The 13,234-nt window shown below is 43.6% G+C and overlaps 1 protein-coding gene across 1 annotated transcript; it reads left to right on the plus strand.

The window, feature by feature from the left end:
- The first annotated feature begins 3,302 nt into the window (after positions 1-3,302).
- LOC138207328 (cysteine/serine-rich nuclear protein 1-like) lies at positions 3,303-11,951 on the plus strand. The gene is made up of 5 exons (XM_069164486.1): positions 3,303-3,425; positions 6,795-7,009; positions 9,227-9,501; positions 9,583-9,885; positions 10,460-11,951. The coding sequence occupies exons 2-5, from the start codon at positions 6,796-6,798 to the stop codon at positions 11,399-11,401; spliced, it is 1,734 nt and encodes a 577-aa protein (XP_069020587.1). The 5' UTR covers positions 3,303-3,425; position 6,795; the 3' UTR covers positions 11,402-11,951.
- The last annotated feature ends 1,283 nt before the right edge of the window (positions 11,952-13,234 follow it).

Below are 13,234 nucleotides of genomic sequence, written 5' to 3' on the forward strand. Positions count from 1 at the left end.
AAACCTTTCTAAAGCTATAAATGTGACATTACAGCGTCAGACAAAAAAAATACCCAAATCTGCAAAGATGAGCAAACATGCAGTCAGTAGCAATGCTGTAAAAAGCCAAGGACATCCCTGATGTAAAAAAACAGAAAGGATAACAGTGATGACTGCAAACATTGTGACAATGTTGAGGATGATGATGGCAGTCATGCTGCTGATGATGAAGGCGAGCGTAATGATTCACTGTATTTCCTCTAAAATAGAATCGGCTGGGCTATATTTGCCCTTGCGTCCATGATGACGACTGTGAAAATAATGACATCAAAGACTATGTAAAGAGGAGGCAACTTAATTGTGTACATGTGACATTTCTATTTCTATCTATCTATCTATCTATCTATCTATCTATCTATCTATCTATCTATCTATCTATCTATCTATCTATCTATCTATCTATCTATCTATCTGTCTGTCTGTCTGTCTGTCTGTCTGTCTGTCTGTCTGTCTACCTGTCTGTCTACCTGTCTGTCTCTCTGTCTCCATGTCTCTCTCTCTCTCTGTCTGTCTATTTCTGTTGTCCAGGATCAAGGAAGTAACTTTCAGGAAAACAAAACCATCTCCGGGCTGCGTGTGGCTCCAGTTGGCACCTTCCATCACTACCTGGCTGGAAAGCAACAACACGCTGTCTGTCACGACCTGATACTTCCTGTTATGCCCTGGGACAAGTGATCGTGGTCTTTGAAAGAGGGGAGGTGGTAAAATCTCAGTTAGTTTCCATGAGAAAAAAGAAAGGAGGAACTGGGGCAGAGTTTCAGATGCCTGAAGCTTTGTCAGACTTTGTCAGTATATTGCTGTATGTGGGCCATCGCTGGCACAGCTTGACTGAGAAAACGGGGCTGCCAGAGCCAGTGGCGGCAACCTGAGAGGCTGCCAGAATGTAGGTTCACTACAAGTTATGTAATGTGGACAGGGAGCACAGTAACGATGTGCTCTCACTGACTGCAGAAAGGATCATCTGATAGACACAGAATATGAAAGCATGACAATGTGGAGGGAAGCAGTTCTGGAAAAATGAATCTGAGGTGCAATTCATCACTTCTTCATTGTTATTTGCACATGAAATCAGATTAGGAGTCTGGGTCAGTTTACACTCTAATGGCTGCAATGAAACAGTGAGTAAACTGGAACTTAGTGTCTGTGTGTTTTACTAAACTAAAAAAAATGACCACTGCAGTAATATTCAAGTGAAATATAAATTTTGCTCCATGAGTCATCTCTTTTCTCCTTTAGGATCAATCTCCTGACACATTGAAGACACTGCATGCAACAAAGTCACACTGTGCATCGCAAAAGCCTGCAAAAGGAACAGGAAACTCCAACTCTATTGCACAAAGTATTTTTGTCCAGGCAGTGTGATTTTACTATAAATAGCCACAAAGGCTCACGTAGAATTTTGATCATGTGTTATGAGTAAGTCACACCAAGACTTCAGAGAGGATACACACACTGGTGTGATTGCAACATTTATTAAATATCCGGTCTCAGGTTAGTGGAAGTTTAATTTTTAGAAACTAGTGAAGACAAATTTTATTTATTTTTTTTTTTTTATGTACTATTTCACAGTGTTAAACCTCCTTTCCTGCTAAATTGTCATGTTAATTTTATGCCCCACCCAGGTCAGTGGAAGAGACAAACATGCAGTACACTTCAGTGATCCCAGCCAAAGTGGTTCACACTCTTATAACACACTTCCCCTGAATGCAGAGTGGTGGGTATCTGAACCAACAGATATTTAGGCATTAGAGCAGTTTTTTTGTTTAATGCCTCCAAATGATGCACCTATGTGTACCAATGGGTCATAGCTCGAGCTCAGGAGTATTTTGGGCTTCTTTCCATTCATCGGAAAATGGCACTTACTTATAGCACTTTGTAGTTTGGCTTTCTTGAAGAAATTGTATTTCCTTGATTCTTGTTGTTCTGGGTTTTGTACCCTCATGGTTGAAATGCACTTATTGTAAGTCGCTTTGGATAAAAGCGTCAGCTAAATGAAATGTAATGTAATGTAATGTAATCTGTCTGTCCATCTGTTAATCTGATGTGTTTTCCTCCCAGTCGGAGATGCTGAGTAGCCTGTGATTATCTTTAAAAGCAGAAATACTGGAATGTTAATCCAGTCGCTTCTCTTTTTCTCACTCACCAGTTTCCTGCTCAGGAAACCTCAGTTTTGAGAGCTTAAAATTAGAGTGTGTTTATATATGTACATAGAAAAAAAAAATTCAACATCTGATAGAAACAGAGTATGAAATTCGGAAAAGAGATGTTCTTTTCTCAGAAAAACAGGAGCTCTACACCTAAATCTATAATCCTACCCATCTTCAGCGCCTCAACTGGGCAGGGAGTTTCCTGGAATTTAGGAGTGTCTGAATACAAACACCACTACAGAGGAACATTAATATTACAGGAGTCTCACTACAGTCAGCTAACATTAATACCAAGCAGTGTGTGTCATCATTAATAGATGTCTGATCACCATTTACAAAAGAGGTGTTAAGGCAATTTAGACAGACACCAAAGCCCAGACGGTCTGTGAAAACAAAGGAAGGCCACACAGATTTGGATGAAAGAATTTAAAATAAGCAAGAATTTTATTTTATTTTATAATGGGGTGTTCCCATTATTTTTCCACCTTCCCTAAATGTAATCGATTTATATATAAAACAATAAAGGCAAAGACTCCTTTTACACTTTGCAGGAGCAAACATAAACACTCCAACACCGTACATGTGTCCAAACGCGCCCATACTACTGGCCTTCTGATAACAATCACCAGCTGGAGGTTTAAAGGTTATTTATTTACCACCTCATCACTCTTGGTAACAGCGCAGTCTGAGCACAACAGACAGGAATCTGTGGGCAGCAGTGAGAATCATGAGCGTCTCTCGCCTCTGCGTGTCACCGTCTGCGTCAAGGCAGACGGGGGAGCCACAGAGACGACTCATTTGAAGCAAGATGAATACCTCCGTAGCATTTCCGGTTTTGTTTGGTGACTGCTAAACTGTTATTTAGCTATGGTACATTTTCAGACATGCGGATTGAAATGTTTCAGTTAAGGCTAAATGTTGAAAATGACTTATTATATCTGACTGTTTTGTTCTGCGTTTGGTCTAAAGATGGACGTCTTTGACTCGGTTAAGTGAAAGTCGGCAGTTGCGCGCAGGGGCGGCGTCTCAGACGGTCCGGGGGGGTGAATTATCTTGTTGCTACGTTTCGTGTCTCTTTGGGAGGTCCCAGCCAGCCCTCTCATGTTCACACTGGTACTACTGTGTAGGTTCACATAAACACAGGCGGACACACTGCTCAGCTGGCTGGACTGCGGACAAGACCTATAACTTCGTGTCAGATTCAGGCCTCTTCGTTCTTATGCTGCATTTTACTTCGTGGTGAGTAATTTTACAAATAATCTCAGTCGTACTCCTCAGGATGTCTGTCAGTCATTGGTGTAGCCTTATAATGACCTTATCGTATTTTCTTTTTATGACTTCGTGTGATGTTTATGAAAAATAACGAAGCTGATGTTTTTGTGAATCGTAAACAACTACTGGGCTGTGAAAGATCATTTTAATGTTAACATTCATATTTTCACACTGACACGGAGACTCAGCTTATAGTTATAATGTTAAAACTTCCAAACTCAGCGACTCCTCAGTGTCTGTGTGTGTGTGTGTGTGTGTGTGTGTGTCTGTCTGTCTGTCTGTGTGTGTGTGTGTGTGTGTCTGTCTGTCTGTGTGTGTGTCTGTCTGTCTGTGTGTGTGTGTGTGTGTGTGTGTGTGTCTGTCTGTCTGTCTGTCTGTCTGTCTGTCTGTGTGTGTGTCTGTGTGTCTGTCTGTCTGTCTGTCTGTCTGTCTGTGTGTGTGTGTGTGTGTGTGTGTGTGTGTGTGTCTGTGTGTGTGTGTGTGTGTGTGTGTGTCTGTCTGTCTGTCTGTGTGTGTGTGTGTGTGTGTCTGTCTGTCTGTGTGTGTGTGTGTCTGTCTGTATGTGTGTGTGTGTGTGTGGTGTGTGTCTGTGTGTGTGTGTGTGTGTGTGTCTGTATGTGTGTGTGTGTGTCTGTCTGTGTGTGTGGTGTGTGTGTGGTGTGTGTCTCTGTGTGTGTCTGTGTGTGTGTGTGTGGTGTGTGTCTCTGTGTCTGTCTGTATGTGTGTGGTGTGTGTCTGTCTGTCTGTGTGTCTGTGTGTGTGTCTGTCTGTCTCTGTGTGTCTGTCTGTCTGTGTGTGTCTGTGTGTGTGTCTGTCTGTGTGTGTGTGTGTGTGTCTGTGTGTGTGTGTGTGTCTGTCTGTGTGTGTGGTGTGTGTCTGTGTGTGTGTGATGTGTGTCTGTCTGTGTGTGTGTCTGTGTGTGTGTGTGTGTGTGTGTGTGTGTGTGTGTGTGTGTGGCTGGCTGGCTGTCTGTCTCTGTGTGTGTCTGTGTGTGGTGTGTGTCTGTGTGTGTGTGTGTCTGTCTGTCTTTGTGTGTCTGTGTGTGTGTGTGGTGTGTGTCTGTCTCTCTGTGTGTGTGTGTGTGTCTGTCTGTCTGTCTGTCTGTGTGTGGTGTGGTGTGTGTCTGTCTTGTGTGTGTGGTGTGTGTGGTGTGTGTGTGTGTGTGTGTGTGTGTGGAGGAGGGGGCAGCAGAGGAAGTTTATTGTGGTTTAAAGGAGACTGTGTTTCTGCAACACAGAGTGGTCCATCCTTAGGACATGGGGGGGGGGGGGGGGGGGGGTTGAACAGAGTTTCGGGGGGGGGGGGGGGGGCAGAGTTTCATTGTGGCTGGCATGATATTGTCACCCTTGATATTGTCACCAGGAGGTGGAGGGGTCAAACTGCCTAATGACTTGTTATTATGCCCAACAGGAATCCACTCATACCACTCCTGCAGGGATTTAAAGAACGGGGACAATAGTGAAATGACTGTGATCTTATTAGCATGCAGACTCACTGTAATGGTAAAATGGTAAATGGTCTGTCACCTTTGGTCTCAGAGGAGGGCTGTAACATGGGTTTTCACATTCACCCATTCACATGCTAATGGGACAGATCACCATGCCAAGTGCTGCCATCAGGAACACACCTGATGGGTCACTATCAGGAGCAACTTAGGGTTCAGTGTCTTTGTCAAGGACACTTAGTGGACAATCGGAGATGGGGATATAAGGATATATATATAAGGATATATAAGAAACCCCATATAGTTTATTCTTAATTAGTACAGTATTGTCCTCTTCCTGTCTCACCTGAACGCGCTCGTGCACTATGTGCTGCTGCTGCTGCTTTGAAACTTTAAATTATTGATGTGGTCTCAGCGGATACTTGGAGGTACCGTGAAGTTGTTCTACTCTGTCAGATGTTAAAAGGTATAAATGTGATATAACTGGGACAAGAGACTGCTCTGATAACACTGCACTGCAGGATTAATATAAATATTGTCATTTTATTTTGTTGGGACATTGAACAGCCATGCAGATGTTTTTCAGCAGAGATGAACTATTTTACATCAGCCTGTGCTGCAGAAAGTTCAACTGTAAACTTTGTATTAGCTGAGATGACGACTCTTGTTTCACCTCTTATTTGCTGATGGATCCAGGAAGTTGCTCACTCTCAGTCCCCCCCCCCTCCACACACACACATGCAGCCTCACTGATTTAAGGTATTTGCTTACTGCAGACAATCAGAAGCCTCTTGTCCTGTGGACTGTGATTGACGATCAGATAGTGGCAGAGTCCAGCCTATTAGTCCACACAGACTCACTGTGGTTTCCAGTCAGTAGAAATGTCACCGTTTTACCTGGTGTATGTAAATTCTGCACTGTTTTCAGTGGCTCATGTCTGTTAAGTGTTTCATACCCTTGTACCTGGGACATCAGTTTAAATCAGGTGTAGTCTGTTGGATCACAGCGGTCTCAACAGCATCCTCAGATCAAAATGGATCTGATTTTGTGAGAAAGAAAGCATAAGTTATAAAGTTCATTATTCAAATTTCAGACAGAGTTCAGACTCATTTAGTTTTATGCCACGACAACTCTCCTATAAAAAATTGTTTATTAAAACGGGCTGAAACGAAAGCGGAAAAACTCTTGATTCCAGCTTCCTTACACTTGTATGATATTAAACTGAATATCTTGGGTTTTGGATCCTCATTTAGACAAACATTTGAATGTCAAACTGTGCTTTGAAGAAATTTTGCTGTTTCATGACATTTTATGGTCCAAGCGAAATGAATGAATTATGTGATAAGATATGTAGCAGATTTGTAAAAATAGGTGTGTTGCAGCCCCAAATTAAGTGCTAAATCTAACAGCTGTCCATCTTCACAGACTTTGCTGAACAGCTTTTAATTCTCTTTTTCAGCATCGTCTGTCTCAGTAGTTTTCTAAACCTTTGCCGAGGTTTGTAACCCTCAAATTACTCGTGTTTGGATTTACTTTTTTCCATGTTCGTATCCAAAAATAGAAGCCACTCGAGCCATTACACCCCCAGCCCTCAACCACTGGCCGGGCCGTTTCCACGTATTCTTCACAAAAGACTTAAGGAATCACTGGAATGTTAATTACTCTGCGGGGAAAAGAAGAAGAGCTGCTGATTTTTTTTTTTAAACATTTTTTTTTACTCTCTGAACTCAGCTGGTGAAAGGTTTTGAGTACACATTTGTGCACTTATGAAACATCAGTTTGAAAGTCCCTATCAAAGTGTAAATGCACGACTTTTCCCTCTTAGATTATTGATCTGAACATTTGTTACCACAGTGTATTAATTATTTAAACTTTTCTCTGTGTCCATGCAGAATGTACATCGACCACCACGGCCACACAATGAGGTGCATCCCTAAGAGAAAGTTCGCAGAGGTCGATGAGGAGCCCTACTCCTACTCCTACTCCTGTCCTCCGTCCTCCCTCTCCTCTCCTGCCTCCTCAGAGTGTGAGTCGGACGGGGAGAGCAGAACCTCCGAGTGCCAAGACTTCCCACCTCTCAGTCCTCCTTCACCCAACAGTTTGCCCAGTAAGTCGTCTCCCCTTTCCCCTGCCCGTCTTTCAAATAATGCAAACCTCTTCCTTATCTGCTCGTTTTCCCATCAGAGTTTTATAGGAGTGTCTCTTATCGCCCCACAGCAGCACATTGAAGACATGATATATCTAAGATATAAAAACGACAAACTCAGGGCCGGTCTAGATAATAACCAGAGAACGACGCGCCTCTGGACGGACTATCTGGTTGTGTAGGAGATCATTTGCCTGAGTAATAGGAAGTTGTGGAATTAATTTGAATAGCAGGGTCTATTTAGACAAGTCATATCAAATGGCTTCCTCAGATATCACAGAGGTTCACATTTCATCACTTGTAGTGCTCGCAGTAACAAAGCATGATGCACACTCTGTTCTTAGACCCTCAAATTTTAACGTGAAAAAAATAAACCTCGGGAAGATAGATTGTGAACGTATGCATGATGAGTAGATCCAGGAGGGTGCAGAGCTGCTTCCAAACAGACAAGACCTGAGCCACATGACTTCCTGTCCCCCATGAAGGCCTGAAAAGAGGAGCAAACCACACACGACATGAAAAGAGGCGAAAGTCATGCACACCATTTACACATGTGGGAGATGGAAACAAACACACAAGAGAAGCAAGAATAAGAGTGGCATGCACCTCGAAGAGTGCGAGACAAGAGGAGACGCAGAATACATACAGAATATCAGAACATCCCAGGACGGACTGCCGTCCACCACCACCGAGGAAACAAGAAGACAGGGAGGAGACCATCAGCAGAGAGGAAGCATGAGGAGAGACAAAGGGAGACAAACTCAAAGTTTGGATGCTCATGTCAAACAAACGGAGGCACAGAGTTGTTTTCAGAAGGTTTAACACAGGAAGTCTTGGGTTTAATAGACACTGTGTGGACGTGTTCAGTCAAACAGAGCAGCTGAGATGAGCTTAGTCAGCTGGGCTCGGTTGTTTACTGACTTCTGCAACCAGAGCTCAGCCTCAGTTATGTGTGAAGGTCAGACAATTTGTTGAAGCCAAACTATGACACCAAACTGATGGACATTCAAGACTAAACTGCCAGAAAGACTCTTAATTACCTTCTGGAGTCAGTCAGACTCTGGTTTACTTCTTTTCTCTCTCTGCACTGTTGATCTGTCCACTCTAACATACACCCTTTATTTCCTTTCCACATGTATGTTGAGATGTTGAGACCTGATAGAGAAGCACCTGCAGGGTGCCCCCTAGTGGCCATTCAGTGACTGTCTTGAGTTCAGCACTCATTTATCAAGCATATAGGAATCCATCTGTCTTTTTTCTATAACCGTTGTATCCTATAGAGTCCTGAAGGCTTTCTCAGCTGATGATTGGGCGACATGGGGGGTACAGACTCCCAGCCAAACACAAACACACACAAAAAATACAAAACCTTCACAAGCACAAGGAAACGCATAAAAAAGGCACCGGGCTCCATCTAGGAATCATTTCTAATAATCATGCTTCAAGTTTAATTAGAACTAATAACACTTTTACTACTTTTAAAATAGCTGTTGTTATCTATTTATCAAGTTTCCTACACTGTCTTTCAGCACGAAGGATCCCTGCTGGGAGCATTTGACATTTCTGTTTTAAGACATTTAGTTTTGCAAACTAGAAATGAGCTGATAGTTACAGTTTAGAAAATAACCTTGTTGAATGCATGTGTGAATAATAAATGCTTGTGAAAAAAAACCCTTAACGTTATGAAAACATCTAAAAAAAAAATTACAACTCAGTATGATTTGAAATAAATAATGAAATCGTGGAACCACCTGTTCTACTGTTTAAGTGACTTCACAGATATGCTTTTTATGTATTAAGCAGTTGAAATCCAGGGCAATGTGACTGTAATAAAATAGTTCAAGGAGCCTTTGAATGACAGAAAACTTTTAAGTTTTGCCTTTAATTAAACTCACTTTAAAGCTTTCAAACCTTCTTTCCTCCTGTGGGTCTCTTCTGCCTGAAAACCATCACGTGGTGATTCCTACCAGGTTAGGACACCAGTAGGTTGATAAAAGTAAAAGTATTTTTCTTCCAGTCCCAAAATTAACACCAAAAACTTTTTTGAGATGTTTCACCCTGCTCTGACAGCCATGCATATGTTTTTACAGTATGTTGTTATGGTCTCATTTGTTAAAGCACCAGAGGCTCCCCGACAGCGCCTCACTTCAGCTGATGTTTTCTTTTTCTAACACACAGTTCGGTCCATCCTGAAGAGGCTGAAGCTCGCAGGCGGACAGAGAAAGGTGCGCTTTGACCAGGTGACTGTGTTCAGTTTCCCGCGCTGCCAGGGCTTCACCAACGTGCCCAGCCGCGGAGGCGCCACCCTCGGCATGGTGCGGAGACACAGCGCCCTCCAAAGGTACACGGTGGCAGAGCACGTACTGGAACAACAGCACAAGCGCAGAGAGAGGCGCAGAGAGAGGCTCAGACAGCGACTGAGAGAGGAGAGGTTGGAAGCACTGAAACACAGAGTAAGTCCACCTTTACTTTCTTTTGGTTTGCAACTGCTCGTCTGTGCAACAGTCCCATAACTGTATCTGTGGTGTTTCCAGTTGATCATCAGCGGGGTCATTGACCAGCGGAAAGCAGACAGACTCACTGTGGATCAACTCCCAGAGGAAGACAGTGACAGACACATCAGTGATGCTGAGTTGGAGGATGGAGGTTTCCTTCAGCCGTTCTCCTCCAAACAGCGGCAGGCCCTCCTCCAGGCAGCGGGGGTGAAGCTGATCGACAGGGAGGAGAAGAGGCAGCTTAATGGCCTGCGTCTCTCCAGAAAGACCTGTGGATGTGACTGCCAGGGCTTCTGCGAGCCAGACACCTGCGCATGCAGTCTGGAAGGCATCAAGTGCCAGGTACAGCACTTCATCACGACACAATATGAAGCATGTTGCAGCGTGCGAGGGCTTTATTGTTTCATTATCGGCAGCATGTGAAATTTGGGCAGATTTGAGTGTGAAGTTGTGGTTTGAGATGGTTAAGCATGTACTTTATGTACTTTGCATGTACTTTGTCACATGTTAAGGGATGGTTACTGCAGAGTAATGTGTAACGCTAGTGCTTAGTGGAGCACAATAATGTGAGATTTTGTGCAAAAGACTCTTCGTCTTCACCCTCAGATGTTTGTATTCTCCCAGTTTTGCGCCAGTTGAATTATAGAAACATCATCAACACACTCACTCAGCGTGAATTCTCTGGACAGTGACCCCCTCTATACTATTTACACATAGGTTCAATCAAACATTAAACATACTTTATACCGGGGTGCTTGCAGGGTAAAGTTTAATGTCCTGTCCAGTTGATTCGGACATCTGTGTCCTACATAAGTTCAGGTTTGCAGTGCACGTGTGAACGCAGCCTCAGATTCACACTGATGTCAACACTCCTTGAGGAAATTCTCATTCTCTCTCTACATTCTTTGACATGCAGATGGACCACTTCAACTTCCCATGCGGCTGCACTAAGGACAGCTGTGGCAACACTCAGGGACGCATTGAGTTCGACTACAAGCGTGTGCAGACACATCACATCCACACCTTCATGAGACTGGAACTGGAGAGGCGACTGCAGGACGAAATACGAAGCGTGGGGGAGCAGACGGGACTTCCAGAGGAGCTTCAAGAGTACGAGGACCCAGTGGAGCTCCATCTGGAGCCGAGCGCACAGGACAAGACCTGTCCCTCAGGGTTCACCATGCCCGCCATGCCTTCCTGTCAGTTCATCACAGAGCAGCTGGTCGTGGAGGAGAACAGCTGCAGCAGTGACACGACCGAATCCTCTTGCTCTTCCTCTGATTCTGACGCAGGAGGAGGAGGAGGCCTCGGTGGGAGTCAGAATCTTCCTGAAGCCGATGGAGGGCTGACTCGAGCCCTCAGTCTCTGCGGCTCTGAAAACTCTACATGCGACCAACCGAGGCAGAGAGGAGAACCACAGACGCAGCACGGCAGCACACCGGCTGACCGTATGGGACCAGAGGCAGCCTACACATTCACAGACAATATGAGCCGGACCTCTGTGACGGATTACCTTAATGAGGACGCCAATCAAGCCACCGACTTGTTTAACGAAGACTCTCTTGAGGGTTTCCCCAACACGCCCTCCCCCACGGTGGACTACTCAGGCAGCTACATGGAGCTGAGTCTCTCCTCAGACTCCGACCTGGAGTTCTTCGACAACGACTACCCCTCAGGACCGCTGCACAGCTCGTTCAAAGGAAACAGATTCCCGGACACTTTCCAACACCTCCAGCTGTGCAACTCTGTCAGTTTGCCGGAGTTCGAGTTCGACACGCACCTCCTGGACTCTCTGATCGGCCTGACTGAACCGAGCACAGAGCAGATTTATTCAGTCACCGATGCGCAGCTTTCATAGCTGATTCAAGGACTTCCTGTGACACACAAAGAAGCTGTATGAGAGAATGAAATGTAAAGAGCAATGTTTATGTATTCGAAAGAACATTTTAATGTTCAAAGAATTATTGATAACATTTTTTTCTAGCTGGATATTTTTTGTATTGTAATAAAAAATGATTTCATAGAAACAACACTTGACTAATTATTATACGTACTAAACCTAAACCGATCTCTGACATGATATTTAATGTCTCCTTTTTAAAAAAAATTTTTTTACCATTACCACCAACATCTGATTCTGATAGAAGGAGGGTATGCAATATTTTTTAAAAGTAATGTCACCCAAAGTCAACAAAGGGAGGTGCAATACAGAGTTACAATTTCAAGAGCACATTGTCCCAAGATCTGAATAAAAACACCTGTATTCTGTGGGAAGGTGCCAACTTGTAAGCAGGATAATCCACTTTGAATCATGACTTCTGCCTCCAGGTTGTATCTTCTTAATAACTGCCAGGCTCACTGTGGATTATCCCTCATATGTTTAACACTATGTTTTCAATATCTCTGTACTGCAGTGATAAAATAAAACTTTTTTTTAATTTATTTAATCGCTGATTCACATTTTCTTCATGAGTGGTGATCCACAATAATTATTGGTTCTGAGAAATCATGAAGGAAGGTGTGGGTCTGGCCTATATAAGTGCCTCCTTGCTCCGCCCTAGCTCTCTCTCACCTTAGCCTCAATTTCTAGCTCTTTTATCCTGAATTGCAATTCCAACTCTCGTGAACGTACAGGCGGAGCAATATTACTTGTTCTGTCTTCTCAACAGTTAAATCACAAGACACATGTAAGCCCTGCTCCTCATCAAGCTGACTAGAGTCACTGGGCAATAATCCCTGTTCAATAAGTGATCACCTTAGCTCTAAACTCACTTTTCCTAAGAGAACTTTGAGCAGTTTCAAGATGGTACTGCTTTGCAATAGACATGAGCTGGGCTTTGGTACAGCGAGCCAGCTGTTCTATTGTAGGACCTTCACTTATCCCCTGAAAATCAGACTTCATTGTGAGATCACAAAAAACAACTTTATGTGGAACAACCTTTACAAAGTATTAGAGGAAGCACACAGAAAAATGGGCTCCCCCCCTAAGTAAGCCAAACCAGTACAAAACAAAAGTGACACTACCACACAGAGCCAGTGCTACCAAACAGCACAGCTAACCTACACAAAATCAGAGTGAGTAATTGAAATGCACCAAACAGTAGGCTGTCTACAAGAGCAGTTACTTAACTATTTCAGGCCACACAGTATAGAAATAGTGTTAACAGTACTCTTACCCCTACAATACACTGAAATTTTAAACACTACTTATCTTACTCCACTGAGAATAAAGTAGGTTTCCCAAAATGTAGTCCCTGCAAGAGGCATGTGACTACATGAACACGAAGCTCACACAGATAATAGAAAAGCATGAGCACTGGCTTACTAAACCAGCCAGACGAATCAGGGTTAAAAGAAGAACTATAGTCCAGCATTTAACAGAAACTAGTGTGCACAACAAAACTAAATTTCTCCACTCTCACTACTCACACAGTGTACAGCAGGTGTGAAGAACAAAGGCCAGCAAATGCCACCACATACTATCATGAAGAATGAACATTTCAAACTGACTTATTCCTGAACTTACCTGGTTTCCTGTGTACCTAAGAAACTCTAGTTCTATCTGGCTAAACCTCAACTAGTCTTCGTCAGCTTTCCCGGGCACGCCAGGGGCCACTCCGGGGTACCGCACCAAAAACAATAAAGTGGTGATGGTCTCTCCAACACCCGCAGGCTTCCTTAACCAGGAAAG

The sequence above is a fragment of the Embiotoca jacksoni genome, unplaced genomic scaffold (genome assembly GCF_022577435.1).
Source record: "Embiotoca jacksoni isolate LCO1_2020_lvr unplaced genomic scaffold, fEmbJac1.0.p SCAF_31, whole genome shotgun sequence".
In the NCBI taxonomy this organism is placed as follows: Eukaryota; Metazoa; Chordata; class Actinopteri; family Embiotocidae; genus Embiotoca; species Embiotoca jacksoni.

Excerpts from the sequence above, each read along its gene's own strand:
- LOC138207328 (XM_069164486.1), top strand. The coding sequence starts at position 6,796 with ATGTACATCGACCACCACGGCCACACAATGAGGTGCATCCCTAAGAGA. Across the intron at positions 7,010-9,226 it reads TTCACCCAACAGTTTGCCCA|TTCGGTCCATCCTGAAGAGG; the intron begins GTAAGTCGTCTC and ends TCTAACACACAG. Across the intron at positions 9,886-10,459 it reads TGGAAGGCATCAAGTGCCAG|ATGGACCACTTCAACTTCCC; the intron begins GTACAGCACTTC and ends TTTGACATGCAG.